Source organism: Drosophila yakuba, chromosome 3R, assembly GCF_016746365.2.
Source record: "Drosophila yakuba strain Tai18E2 chromosome 3R, Prin_Dyak_Tai18E2_2.1, whole genome shotgun sequence".
NCBI classification, from domain to species: Eukaryota; Metazoa; Arthropoda; class Insecta; order Diptera; family Drosophilidae; genus Drosophila; species Drosophila yakuba.
Genome location: NC_052530.2, coordinates 23,717,733 through 23,730,839, shown reverse-complemented (window position 1 = coordinate 23,730,839; position 13,107 = coordinate 23,717,733). Strand labels below are relative to the sequence as shown.

General features: G+C 46.3%; 3 protein-coding genes across 3 annotated transcripts; all 3 read right to left on the bottom strand.

The window, feature by feature from the left end:
• Window positions 1-2,098: 2,098 nt before the first annotated feature.
• Window positions 2,099-5,237, bottom strand: LOC6538147 (putative polypeptide N-acetylgalactosaminyltransferase 13). Its single transcript, XM_002098645.3, has 7 exons — window positions 4,385-5,237; window positions 4,173-4,321; window positions 3,936-4,114; window positions 3,417-3,880; window positions 3,104-3,273; window positions 2,781-2,960; window positions 2,099-2,554 (listed from the first exon to the last, which is right to left on the bottom strand). Exons 1-7 carry the CDS (start codon window positions 4,514-4,516, stop codon window positions 2,158-2,160), a joined length of 1,671 nt encoding a protein of 556 aa, XP_002098681.1. The 5' UTR covers window positions 4,517-5,237; the 3' UTR covers window positions 2,099-2,157.
• A 3,583-nt stretch (window positions 5,238-8,820) lies between these two features.
• Window positions 8,821-9,804, bottom strand: LOC6538146 (seminase). The gene has a single exon (XM_002098644.4). It carries the CDS (start codon window positions 9,768-9,770, stop codon window positions 8,859-8,861), a length of 912 nt encoding a protein of 303 aa, XP_002098680.1. The 5' UTR covers window positions 9,771-9,804; the 3' UTR covers window positions 8,821-8,858.
• A 105-nt stretch (window positions 9,805-9,909) lies between these two features.
• LOC6538145 lies at window positions 9,910-11,089 on the bottom strand. Its single transcript, XM_002098643.4, has one exon. The coding sequence runs from the start codon at window positions 11,070-11,072 to the stop codon at window positions 9,972-9,974; it is 1,101 nt and encodes a 366-aa protein (XP_002098679.1). The 5' UTR covers window positions 11,073-11,089; the 3' UTR covers window positions 9,910-9,971.
• Window positions 11,090-13,107: the final 2,018 nt, after the last annotated feature.

The window sequence follows — 13,107 nt, the reverse complement described above, 5'->3', positions numbered from 1 at the left end:
AGAATGGCCAAAAAAGAAGGCATCGGGTATGCTTAAGCCACACAAAAGACCACACTAATCGCTTTTTTTCTCTGCTTTTTTGTGTACGGTGGGCGCAACTCAACGGATTTGGATTGGAAATGCCTGGGTTTTTGGGGTCGATGGCAAAAGGCGGTACGGCGACACAACTTTTACACAGCTTTTGCTATTTAATCATTCAAATTGACTTTTTTGCCAGCCCGATGGACGTTAATTTTGAAATCCCTTTTTAAACGCTGCCCACCAGTCGGTTATTCCGCAAGTTCTACGCTCCACGCTCGCGGCTTATAAGTTTTTAGCCCCTCGCTCATTTCGTTTTAATTTTTTTTCGTACTTTCCGCGAATTTTCTATCCCTTTTTTGTTTTTTTCCGCTGGCGCACTTAGAATGCGCTGAGTTTGCATTTGGCTTTCATTTTGCCATTTCACCGACCGACCGAACGACCGACCGCCATTCTTCTAGCTTGCCGACTTCCCTTTTTAGTTTTTTAATCAAGATGTTTTAAATGCGGCCACGCCAGTGAATGATGGATTCCATTTTGTCTTTTTTCGCTCTCGGCCTCCCCCAAACAAAGTAAACAGAAAGTTGGTTGCCGGGTTCGGCAAAGATTTATGCAGATAATAAAATGAGTCTTCAAATGAATAATCAAGTTTTGCATGCCTGGCTGATGGTTCCACCGCTCATAATTAAGGTCCGTCCTTGAGCCCAGTTTACCAGTGCCCCTTTCCCAGTGCCCAGTGCCCAGTGCTCAGTGCCCAGTTACCAGTTTTCAGTTCCCAGTTGGGTTCATTCGATGATGGAGCAGCTTTTCGAAAGCATCCAGCTCTCAAAAGGCAATACAAATTTGCCGAATTCAAGTCAAGGACTGCCAACAGCGAAGCGTTCTTAAAGTGCTACGGCAATTTAGCAGCAGGGACTTTACCTGGACAAACTTTATAGAAAATTAAATTTTCTAGTGCTTCGCCGTTTTATTACCGCCGCCGCTTTATTGTTACTTGCATTGGCAAGGTGCAGGACAATAAAATGTCGCGATGTCGGGCGGTCATAACTTTCCGGATGCCAGGAGGAGAGCAGGCCCAAACACGATGGCCAAAGCAACTGCAAATGCAACTTGTTAGACTTCCGCCTTCCGTTTCCCTGGTCACCCAAGCCTTTTTTTTGTTTTTATTAACTTCCGTGAGAAATGCGATTTTTACGCGCAGCTGGCGCTATTGTGAGGGAAATATTGCTGGAGCTGTAGTAGCTGCAGGATCTGCAGGACACACTTGTTGCCATTGTTGAGATACAAAATTAACTTTTACGCTTTATTACCGCAAGAATGGTGAATGGTGAAACAAAACAAATCTTAAGTTGCAACTGCACTTTGGAAATTCTCCAACGCCAGCCACACCATGGCATGAACTTCTGTTTTCAGCTTGCCTGTTTTCTGCTACTGTTGCTCTAACTGCTCTGTGTCTGTGTGTTTTATTTGGACTTGTTTCCGGAGTCGCCGCTTTTTGTCGCCGGCATCCGGAGGCCATCAAAATTGCCGGAAGCGCGAGCCGGGCAGTCAGTGGCATTGTCATCAACTCAATTACATTTGCGACCGACTCCTTGCAGCCGAAGGATGCCACGCTTTTGTTCGCTGACTGATGACAGCACCGCCTAAACAAGCCGCACAATACGCGCGGCGTCGCTGGCTTTTATCTGGCCACGCCCCCCAACTCCCAGCTCCCCAATCCCCCTCCCCCCCCCCTCAAATCCATTGTGTCCTGTCTCGTGTGACGGATGCGACAGGAAGCGCTGCGAGTCTTGATAGTCCGACTCCGGCAACAAAGGCTGCGAAGCGGCAAAAAAAAAAGAGGCGAATGGAGTTGGGAGTTGCAGGAGCACCTTTTCGTGCTATATCCATGGCGCCATAATTTACTGCTTCCCCTCAACCGGAGCCTCCGTAATCTATGGGCATGCCGCTCCGGCAGCGGAAATGTTTCACAGAGATTAGCACAACATGTCAGCGTTTTGATTTACCTGCTTGCCCAGAGATTCGCTCCACAATCTCAGCCACCTGAGCACCGGTAACTAAGAGGCTCAGGTTCATCGAATGTGTATCATGTGTATCATGTGCCGTTATCGGATTCAGTTTCAGTATCATTAGCCAAGTTTATGTGCGCCCCTCCATTTCCAATGCAAATTGAAACGACTGCGATACGGCATGCGAACGGCAGGTGCTCATCTCCAATCGCTCCTTGAGCGGATTATCCAGGCACAGGTGCGTTTCGGCGTGCATGAGCCGGGTGCCTAGGCGCATCCATCGTTGCGACCTCCTCGCGGTTTCATTGCGGCCACACGGCTCCAGTGCTATTCGCATCCCGAATCCCACAGTCAGGCAGAATTCCCGATGGGTGCTCAGCTGTCCACTCTGGCGCAGCAGGCTCCACTGGGTAATGTCGCTGAGGTAGCAGCTGGCTAGGATCAGCTGCGAGTCCTTGTGCCTGGCGTGCACACACCGATCCTCGTTCCGCAACGTTCCCGTGGCCGACAGCTCGTCAAAGTGCATCCTGCGAGTTGATTGAGGGTTAGTTATTTTTCATATAACCATAACACAGATAACTGAGCACACTGCTCATAAAAATTTAACTATTAGCACATATGTTATAAATATAATATTAAAAGCTGCAATCATAACTAAATATTAGATATAACTACAATATAGTCATGTTATTCCCATATAAGTTTCAGTTTCTACACTACTTATGCACCCAATGTTTTTTCCAGTGCACTGACCTTAGTTCGGGGCTGACATGCCGCAGATACCAGTCGAAAGGATGACACTGCCGCTCCGTTCGCATCCGCTGCAGCTCATCATAGGTGTGCTCCAGTGGAATTCGCCTGGCCGCCGGCCTCAGTGCGTAGAACATATTTTTATACTCGTCCAGCCAGGACTCGGCTATGATTTTTGAGTTGCTAAGGGGGACGGAGGGGGAGAAGAGTTCAATCAGCATGTGATTGGAATGTTTATATTAAACGGGCAGCCGGGCAGCAATGAAATTGAAAAATTCCAGAGGCGGTGCGGCCATTTCACACCTAATCCCCGACCTCGGACTCACTGCAGATAGATTTCCTGGGCCGGACTCAACTGCTGGTCGAATTGCGATGGGAAGTCGAAGGCGTGGCGGCGGCGGAAGATGTGTCCGATTCGACTGCAGGGCACGATCTCAATTTGTCCACCGCAAAGCCACAGCTTAATGGCCAGCTCGATGGACTCGCCGCCCCAGATCTGCAAGGGATGAATGTAGACAACTGTGGGTATTCACTGGCAAATGTGGCAGAGTGTAGGCAGAGGGTAGCGGCATTCCGGCATTCTCGGCATTCGACATTAGCAATTAGAGCAATTGACATCGGCTAATTGGGTTTTCTCACCTTCAGATACGGATTGAAGCTGCCCAGCCTAAGGAACCAGTCGCGTGACATCATCAGCACACCGCCAGCGAAGGCAGGACTTTGGTAGGGCATCTCCAAGCGTTCCCCACTGGCCAGCTGGCGTTTTAGCCAGTGGAAGTGCAGGGACCAGTCAAATCCGCCCTTCAGCATCTCGTTGCCCTTCCGGTAGCTCAGGGTGGTCGGATCAATGGGGTCAAGTAGTGGACTAACCGCCAGATTGGCATTGCCAGCCAGTCGCTCCAGCAGCGGTTCCAGCCAACCATCGTTCACCTCGCAGTGGCTGTCCAGGAAGAGCACATAGCGTCCACTGGCCAAGGAGGCGCCCCTGTTGCGCGACCAAATCATGCCCATGCGCTCCTCGTTCCTGAGGAAGATGAGCCCCAGGCGTTGCCTCGACCCGAATACTCCGCCCATCCAGCGCTTGAGGTCATCCAGCAGGGTCACTGTTAATTGAGCGATAAGTGCCATACTACTGCGTAAGTGGGTTCAATGGCCTACCATCCCGCTGACTGCCGTCGTCCACAAGGATTAGCTCGTGCAGATGGTCCTCCGGCGTGCGAAGCAGCAGGGATACAATGGTGCGCAGCAGCATCGAACGCGCTTCATTGTGGAAACTGATCACCACACTCACATTGGCCTCCAAAGGGGGCGGAAGTATTGGGTTTCGAGTGGTGCAACTGAGTAGGTGAAATTAATTTTAATAATAATTGTATTAACTGATTTTATGTTCCTTACCTGGAATGCCTTGTTACTGGCAACTTACGTATGAGACCCAAAGCGTTACTCAGTTCAATGTTATATTGGTAATAATCCTCCGTTGTTTCTGGTGTTTGGGATATGAATGCACGCCAATCCAGGTAGCTGACATTTTTGTAAGCTAACAGCTAAGAAAACACTCCAATGATATTTCACAATGCTAAATATGTACTCTTGTATAACTAACTCACTTCACTTGCGTATATATCATCATAGCGATCACTCCGCATAAATATGACTATGAAAACCAATTGACAAATGAGGAATGCAATGATATAGAAGCCGCATCGCCGAGGACTGCAATATTTTCCACACGCGTACATGACGAATATGTTGAGCAACTGATGTGATTCCCATTTGGGTTCCACATGGCGCTCCAAGTGGTCACAAGTCGGGCCGAAAAGCGAAACTAAATCGTTGAGTTAGCGACTTCACGCATTGCATTATAACTTTTGGTCGGCCGCCTTTCATATTATCACCTCCGAAGAAAAAGCTTGTTTCTATATTTAATTTCCCCCCAGCTTTTTTACTTAGCTGCCTCTTGTTGTTGCGTTACATGCAGAATGCCACAATCGTAGCTACCCCAACGCCATATCATCGGTATATGTCACACTTGTCATTGATAAATGCTCGATAAGTCTGGCAAATATTTGTGTGCAGCTCGCAAGGTGTTAATTGCAGCCAAACGAAACTATCTATTACCCATGAGCTGTCAGTTTTTCGGTGAGATTTGGGTGGTTATGGGGGCTATGTGGGCAGAGGGGGGGCAAAGGGGGGGGCTATGGGGAATGGACACGTGAGCAAGAGCATGTCATCGATGATATTTCATTCATGGCCCTTGGCGCAATTCGCTATCAAACATTTACAAGTTTTTATCCAGCTGATTGTGATTGAATGTTATTGATATACGAGAAATGTGTAGCTGTAAAGCAGAAACATCGTTTATTAGGTAATTGTAATTCGAGTTTCGCCACGGGTAGTGGAATGCACTCTCATTTGTTTAAATTATGTTTGCACTATAATTGCATTATTACTGTGTGTGTGTGTGTGTGTGTGTGCGCGTGTGTACTGGGGTGAAAATATATTTTGCAATTCATATTTTCGCCATCGCAATTAATTGAGTGTAATGATTTGCACAATTTTCCCCACACTCATTATATACTGATTTGTTTTATTTTTGCAAACGGCAAACATAATTGTCGCTGATTTGCGCTCGGTAACATAATAATATGATGGACTTGCAAATATAGACTGCTTCCTATGTCAATCAGTTCATGGCACATACATCTGCCCCGGAGTGAATTCAATTGGCTACCAGATGGACAACGAACTCACTCGCATATTGGCATTCCCTTTTTTATGGCCGCTTTCTAGCTGCCATAAATATTTCAATGGCCAGCGTCGCGTCGTTTACGATTCACATCCACGTCTCTGTTCATGGGGCAAAACAAAAAAAAAATGGGGAAACTGGAGGAGATACACACACTCACCAGACACCATTGTCCATATTGGTTAGTGTCCGAGTTTGCTGGCGGGATAGACCGGAAGCCCCGCCTTCGCCATCAGTGATGTGATTTTATTTAAAATAGGCAAAGCGGAAGTAACTCATTCAGTTAGCAACAAAATCAGGCGCCATGCCTGGGCCAAATTGGAGTGTGACTTCCGCATTGCATTAGGGTTATACTTAGTTGTTAGGTCGGACCTGGGTTCTTCGCCCCTCTCGCCTTTCGTCCTTCGTCCTGTGCGGCGGTGGCTGCTGCCCAGTTGCTGATTGACTTACGTGCCTCTCGTTTTCCTCTTCGCTCTCGGTTTGCCGTGCTTTTTTTTTTCTGGCTCTTCCCCGGATTTTACGTGCAGCGGAAATGCATTTTTCCAGTCACGTCTCCACAAACCAGACAAGTGTGCAGACAGAGCTGGAACTCCAATTCCAGCTGGTGCCAGGTAAGACATACGCCCCCACTGAGTGGCAGCGACGTCCGAGGATTCTTTTGTTTTCGGTTGCCGTTGGCGTGGGAATTTATTAAGCCGGGCGTGATCTATGCGCTCAAGCTCGAGCGAATTAAAGTGCTTTGTAATGAATGCACAGGGTGGCCAGGTGGTCAGGTGGCCCCCAGGATCCAGCAAGAGGGAGCATCCTGCAGCAGCCAGGACACCTAATTGTATGCCGGGTCGCGTGTGCAGCTTAGCAATTAAGTGGCGCGGCCAATTCAAGGGCATCCAAGGAGACCAAATTCGATATTCAATATGTTTTCAATTTGCCGCTTTTTTCATGCACATCGCTATAGCAGCTCCTATCAAAGGCAATCGCAAAAGCCGTAAAACAAATAAAAATAAAACGAAATTATGCCAATAAATGAATTATAAGGCGCACGCACAACGCGGCGTATACGTAACGCTAGTCACACGGAATGGGCGACAATGCCTAAGTGGCATGTAAATGTCTGTCAGTGTGGGTGAGTGTATGTGGATGTGAGAGTGTGAGTGTGGGCCATGATTATTATAAGGACACTCCCACACTCACACTCTCTCTCTCATACACACGCACACATGCGCTGGGCTGTGTGTTTGTTATGATAATGTTAATAGCCCAGCACAAGCTTCTAAAATTTTATTAGCAAGCGGCTTATGGAACTTTGAAAATAATAACAAAAAACCAGCAAGCAGTGCCCCTGCCTCCTGTCCCACTCACTCCTTCCTGTCTCCCTCCCTCTCTCTCTCTCTCTCCCTCTCTCTCTCTCGCAGCCTCCTGTTAGCCATAAAGAGGAATTGAGGAAATTGCTTTCTTTGCACTCGAAATGCTCAGCAGACCAGGCCGCTTAGCAGGGTGCACTCATTTCGAAATTGTTGCGTATTATCGTAAAATTTTACGCACACACACTGACACACACCCGCACAATTGACGGCCAAGGACGTGCGCACACATACAAATGCGTTTGAGTGCAGAGAGAAAAAATGTGGAGGCTCTTGAAGTGGAAAGGAGTATTTACTAATCAAGTTTCTTGGCATTGCACATACATAAAATAGATTTATCACTTTTATAAAAGTATTTAAAATACTTTTAGCACTCGATTTAACTTTTTCTAAATGCCAACATTTTCTCGAAGTGCATGGTTTCATTTTTTCGCCTGACATTGTTTGAGTTCTCCCCCAAAGTAGACGACCGCATTTTTCTTGTCAAACATTTCCATATCCAGCTGCAGCCACATATTCGCTTAGAAGTGCGTGTGTGTCAGCTGGAAATATTTGCAAAAACAAAAGATTGCGAGGCGCAAATGTTGTGCTTTGTTTGTGGCGGGCCATTTTATGAACTGCGGTCGCGCCCTTGAATTATTTAGTTTAATTTACCAAAGAGCTTTTTCCATGAAGTGATATGCGGCTAATTTGCAAGGACCTCACTTCTTGGAAGCGGCACAAATCGCAGCGGGAAGATCAAAAGGGAACATCTCCAATGTAAACAGAACACATGGACGGAAATATAATTTCAATGATTTTCCATTTCGATTTCGATATTGGGAGGGGGAAAGCCCTTGGTGAAAAACCATTTTAATGATGTTTACACAGTTTGTATGCGCCTGTCAACATGGACGAATGTATCTGATTCCCAGACTCCCCGTCACATTATGTACTTAATGGCGATTGACTAGAACTTTTCACTATGCCCGACGGAGTACTTTAGTTGATGACATTATCGCTGCAGTACAAAAGATTTTTTGCCACTGCCACTTCATCTCAGTGTTTGTACAATTTCTTGCCATTCATTCGGCCGGATTTTTCGTCAATGACTGACTCTGAGCCAAAGGACATTTCTGGCAAATATTGCTAAGCGTCTGCGCGTTTCATGGTTCTCAGGTTGTTAGGCAACTTTGATTTAGCAGCGGCGGCAGCGGCGAAGGCAGAAATTTTTCATTAATTTGATTGAACCTCAGTCAGCCGAACGGAAATGAGGCAGAACAATTTAATGTCATATTTACGACACACAAAAAATGGTTTTCATTTGATCTCCGCAGGTTGGACCTTAGTCGGAAAACTGTTCAGTTTAAAAGAAACAAATTGAACAATAAATAAGGCGATTACGATATTATCATGCAGAAAATAAAAATCACCGCATGGTTTTTTCAATTTCACAGGTATAAACTATTGATGTTTTGCTGGAAACAGTTTTGTACTTGTATTTTAAGTGACGTTTTCATCGATTATTATCTAAAGTAAATATTGTATTTTAAATGATTTAAAATATACAATTTAATTGAATTAGAGAAGGTTCCCAATGAAATCATCCATGCGAATTTGCGTAGTGGCTTCGCTTGTACCCGAAGTGTGGACGCCAATCGCCCTTCATATACCTCATCTTGTGGTGTTTTACTCCAATAATGGGTACTTTTTCGCCTTTGCAAAAGTGCAGCAAAGCCAAAAGCAAAAATACTACCGCTTTCAACATGGCGATATATAGTAAGCAACTGTCTATCTTCAACTGGCTTACTTTTTAAAAGGCAATTTAATACACCTCCCCATTGATAATTCGCTTTTTAACAGGCAATTTGGCATGGGACTTAAAGTAGTCACTTACTAAGTAAGTTGCATAATATATTTACCGACCCTTACAATTTAGCAAAAATAAAAGAAAATATTTGTATTAATATTTATTTAATAGCTTAAGCCAATATATTACAAAATGGTATCTTCGATGCGGGAGTCCTTAATGATCTCCATGCCCATTATCGAAAAGGCGAGAGCATCGTATACCCGGATGTACAGATCAACGCCTGTGAAGGCGGGACAGTTGTGACCAGCCACATTGATGCCGCAGATGCGCTCGTCGTGGACCAGGGGATTCCCGATGGCCATCTGGCACTTTCTGGTATACTTAAAATTCTTCACGCAGATCATGGTATCGGTGGCAACCACCGCATCGGGATCCCGCATGCGGAGTCGGCACGCCTGAACCGGTATGGTGTACGTTGTCTGCGAGTGAATACTGTGGCGACTCCTTATCCACAGTGGCATCTCTATGGGCTCGTATACTTCCAGCTCCGAGTCACACAGCTTTACAGTGTCGCCAGTCACTTTGGAATTTTTCGGGGACTCAGTTAGTTGAATGACAACCAGCATGGGATCCGCTCCTTTCAGGTACGTCTGGTTGAAAGGCACCTTTTTTCCTTCGAGGGGTTGGTCGTCGTGCATCTTCATTGTCACCACGTCATGTAAGTCATCTTCGAAACATGTGGTAGTGGTAATCACTAGCATCTCGGATATCAATGTGCCCATGCACATATATTTGTTTTGCTGATAGATCCTAACCATCAGCTCATGCAGCGGCACCTTCTTGTCTGATTTGGTCAACGTAAGTACGGGCTCCTTGGAATGTCCATACTGTGCTGTGTCATTATTGGGAGCGGATGCTATCTGCTCATCTTTGTTCACAGTACGACGTCTTTTGTAGTCCATTTGGGTCCTTGGATTGTGCTGGGCCTTATAGCCGCTCAGCATATAGCGATGGACATGAGTGTTCGAAGATGCCGACGCGTTTGCCAGGAAAGCAAGTAGCAGGATTTGAATAATGCAGAGTGGTCGCAGCATCGCTACTCAATAAGTCTCTGGTACTAAGCATATCTCCTTCTTGACTTGACCATAGGGCTTATAAAATCAATTTGTAACGTCTACAACCGATTATAATGTGACATTTACAATATTTGCAACCATAACAAAAGTATTTTTGTACACTGGTGAAAATTGAACGTGTCTTTAATAAACCATAGCATTTTTTGCTTCTGAATATAACTAATAATAATCGAGGACCGATGCAACATGGTCGTCAATGGGATTCTTGGCCTGACGATCTGGTCCTCCATTAATAGGATCATCAAATGGTATTTCCGGTAGAGCGCCACCAACATAAACATTGGGCGACCTTTTTATCAAGGACTCAAGCAGGGGTGTCAATGCGTTGGCGTGCGATTCATTGAATGGACCCGAACCGGTGAAAGCCCTCAGTGCATCCGTTGCCGTTTGGATGAACGGTATGACCGTCCTAATGGGTAGGTATATGTCCATGTTGGTGGAGTCGTCGTCCTCGTCACAGTGCTCGCCGTATATATTGATTGCCGCCAGTTTGTTGTCAACCAGTAAGGGATCCCCGGGTCGGGTGCTGCAGGTAGTCTTCTTCGAGTGCCGCTTGTTCCGAACGCAGATTAAGTCCGGCTCAATGGTGGAAATGGTGAATACCTCCTTTAGACTGTAATAGATTTGGCAGCGAGCAAAGTCCAGTACCCGCGTATCGTACAGTCGGATCTGGTACTTGGGTGGACCATAGTAGGCCATCTTCACGTCATCCCCCTCCTGTGGCTTCTTGCGTTGCAGGGGAATGTATCGGTATTGGTCCCGGTCGAGCTTGTTCGCTAGGCCGAGCAGAGCCACGTGGTTGGTACGGCGTTCCTTCTTATTAAACGGCATGAAAAATCCGAGCACTTTATGCGGTTCCGGACTGTCGGCAAATTCTTTGCCAGTCAGTACGGACAGATGGTTGGCCGTGTACTCGTATAGGACATCGTATCTCCGCGGCGGGAAGCAGTGCGTCGAGGTCACCACCATTCTGCGGGAGATCAGCGCACCCGCACAAATGACGGATCCCTCGTTCAGCACATTCACGTAGTATGACAGGTCCCTCGTCGCATCGAAGGGCAGTCGCTCGTGGACCTCCGCCTCCTTCGGTTTGTCCCGTTCCTCGAGAGCTTCGCGATTGTAATCGACGTGGTCCTTGGTTCTATGGGCTCGATTGTAGTATGTGGGCCGGTGGTAGTTCTCCACGTACTTTTTAACCCACATGGATGCACTATAGTCCAGCCCAAGGATGGACAAAATGCATGTGATTAAGATTCGCATGTTGAAAAGAAACTGGCCCTTTGATCAGACTCCAGCATGGCAAAGAGATTCACTTAGCTAACTTAATTAGTTTCACTTTAAGCAATAGAAAATTAAGTCACTTAGAAAAAAAGCGTAAGGTCGAATGAAAAAAATATTATTTACAATTAAATATAAACATAAAATAAAGTTTATTTTTGTTGAACTTTAGCTTTATTTAACTTTATCTTTAAGTGCGATAAGTAGGTTTTTTCTTAGTGTAGAAATATTAATTAAAAATTTTAGATGAAAGCCAATCGGCAGTCTCTTCTCTCACATTCTCTGTGTAATTCCTGCATGTCCTTTATTTGCCGTGTCTGTCATTGTTTTGGCATTGCCATTTTTTGTAGTCTACTTTCGTGCGCGCCGAAAGTGAATGAAGGAATAAAGGATTTTTGCTGGAATTTGTGAGGGTATATGTGCTGGACTGCGGTTGCACATTGAATTATAAGCCAGGCATCGATGCCCGGCATTTAACTCTTGCCTTTTGCCGCCATCGAGATCGGAGCAGACAGCTGAGTGGACCGTCCTGTCAACGGCAGACGACATTGTGCCGGACATGAAAGGCTTGAAAGGTATATAAGCTAGATGGCTGAAAAAGTGCGGCGCACAACGAAGGACATAGATAATTAATTTGCTTTGATTACAGTTGTCTGGTGCGGGATAGTACCCCCCCCTTTTGCTAGAGGAAAAACTGAAAGAACTGATTCAGAATCAGAATCAGAATCAGCCTTCGACGTGGCCTCTGAAGTGGACTGACTGGCAGACGGAAATTGAAGTGTTTGTAATGTATGCACCGCCTGCGGCAAGAAAACGGATGAGCCAAAGGCATTTCCAGCTGGCAACTCCGGCTGCTCCTCCACTGCCGTCGACAGCAAAAAGTGACAGCCATGTCGGCAGGCTCGACGGCGACGAGTGCGTCTAATTGATGGGCAGACGAAGGCTTTTCCATGCAAATATATAGTACGGGTCAGGATCTGGATATCCGCAGGCAGGCAGGCAGGCAGCCAGGAACAGGAGTAGGAGCAGGAGCAGGAACAGCTGCCGGGTCGGGTTCGCTCATCAATTATTTAAAATATGTTACACTTGGCACATTACCCGACTGACAAACATGTGTTTGCCGTTTGCCGTACCCGTAAGCCGATCCGACCGGCCATAATAGCTGGTCATTATGTTTATGTGTCGACGCCAGGGGACGAAAGGGAGGACTACACCTGGCATGGGCAGAAAAAAAAAGGATATTCAACGGCCTTGTCGAAATTTATGCGTACGTGCCCGGCTGAAAAACGTGGACGACGACAAACAACCTCGGGTCATTTATTATTAGCTGTAAAACGCGTGTTGGATCCGGTTCCCGGATTCGGAAGGATTTTAGTGCTCCTAGGGGCTGACTTTCATCCAATAAACAATCTCCATTCGCAAGTTGGATAGGCGCCAAATCTGATACATTAGACGAGTCCCGATTTGTTTACGCATGGTGGGAAAAATTCCCTTTTTATTAACTAGATGGAGGCTTTGCATAAAAGGATGTTCATATGTTCGAGTGGCATGATGAACCCTTTCCCGTAAAACTAAAGCCCAATTATGTACTCTGCTTAAAGGATGATTTGCACCAGGGCGGTAGTTGAGTTTCATCCAAACGCTGTCGACGGCAAATTAAATGTCACTCACACGCCATGTAAGCCGGCAAAGATTTTGCAGCTCATTATGCAGCATGACGCAATGAAAAACACAGGAGGGGGCCAGCTAGATGATGGGGGTTGAGCTTATTTGAATTTACAAGTTGCCAGCGACCAATGGTAAATTCAATTTGGAAATGGGAGCACTTTAAAAGCAATCAAAGGCGCTGCTGCCTTTCAGTCTAGAAGGATCTGCTCCGATGGATCTCTGGCCGGGATTTGGCTGCAGGGTCAGCTGTGCGAGTACATTTGTCTTGTGCAGTTTTCGGAGATGGACACGGCAAAAGAAAGCCATGGATGCAATGGACACGAACCGCCGCTGGCCAAGTGAAAAGTGG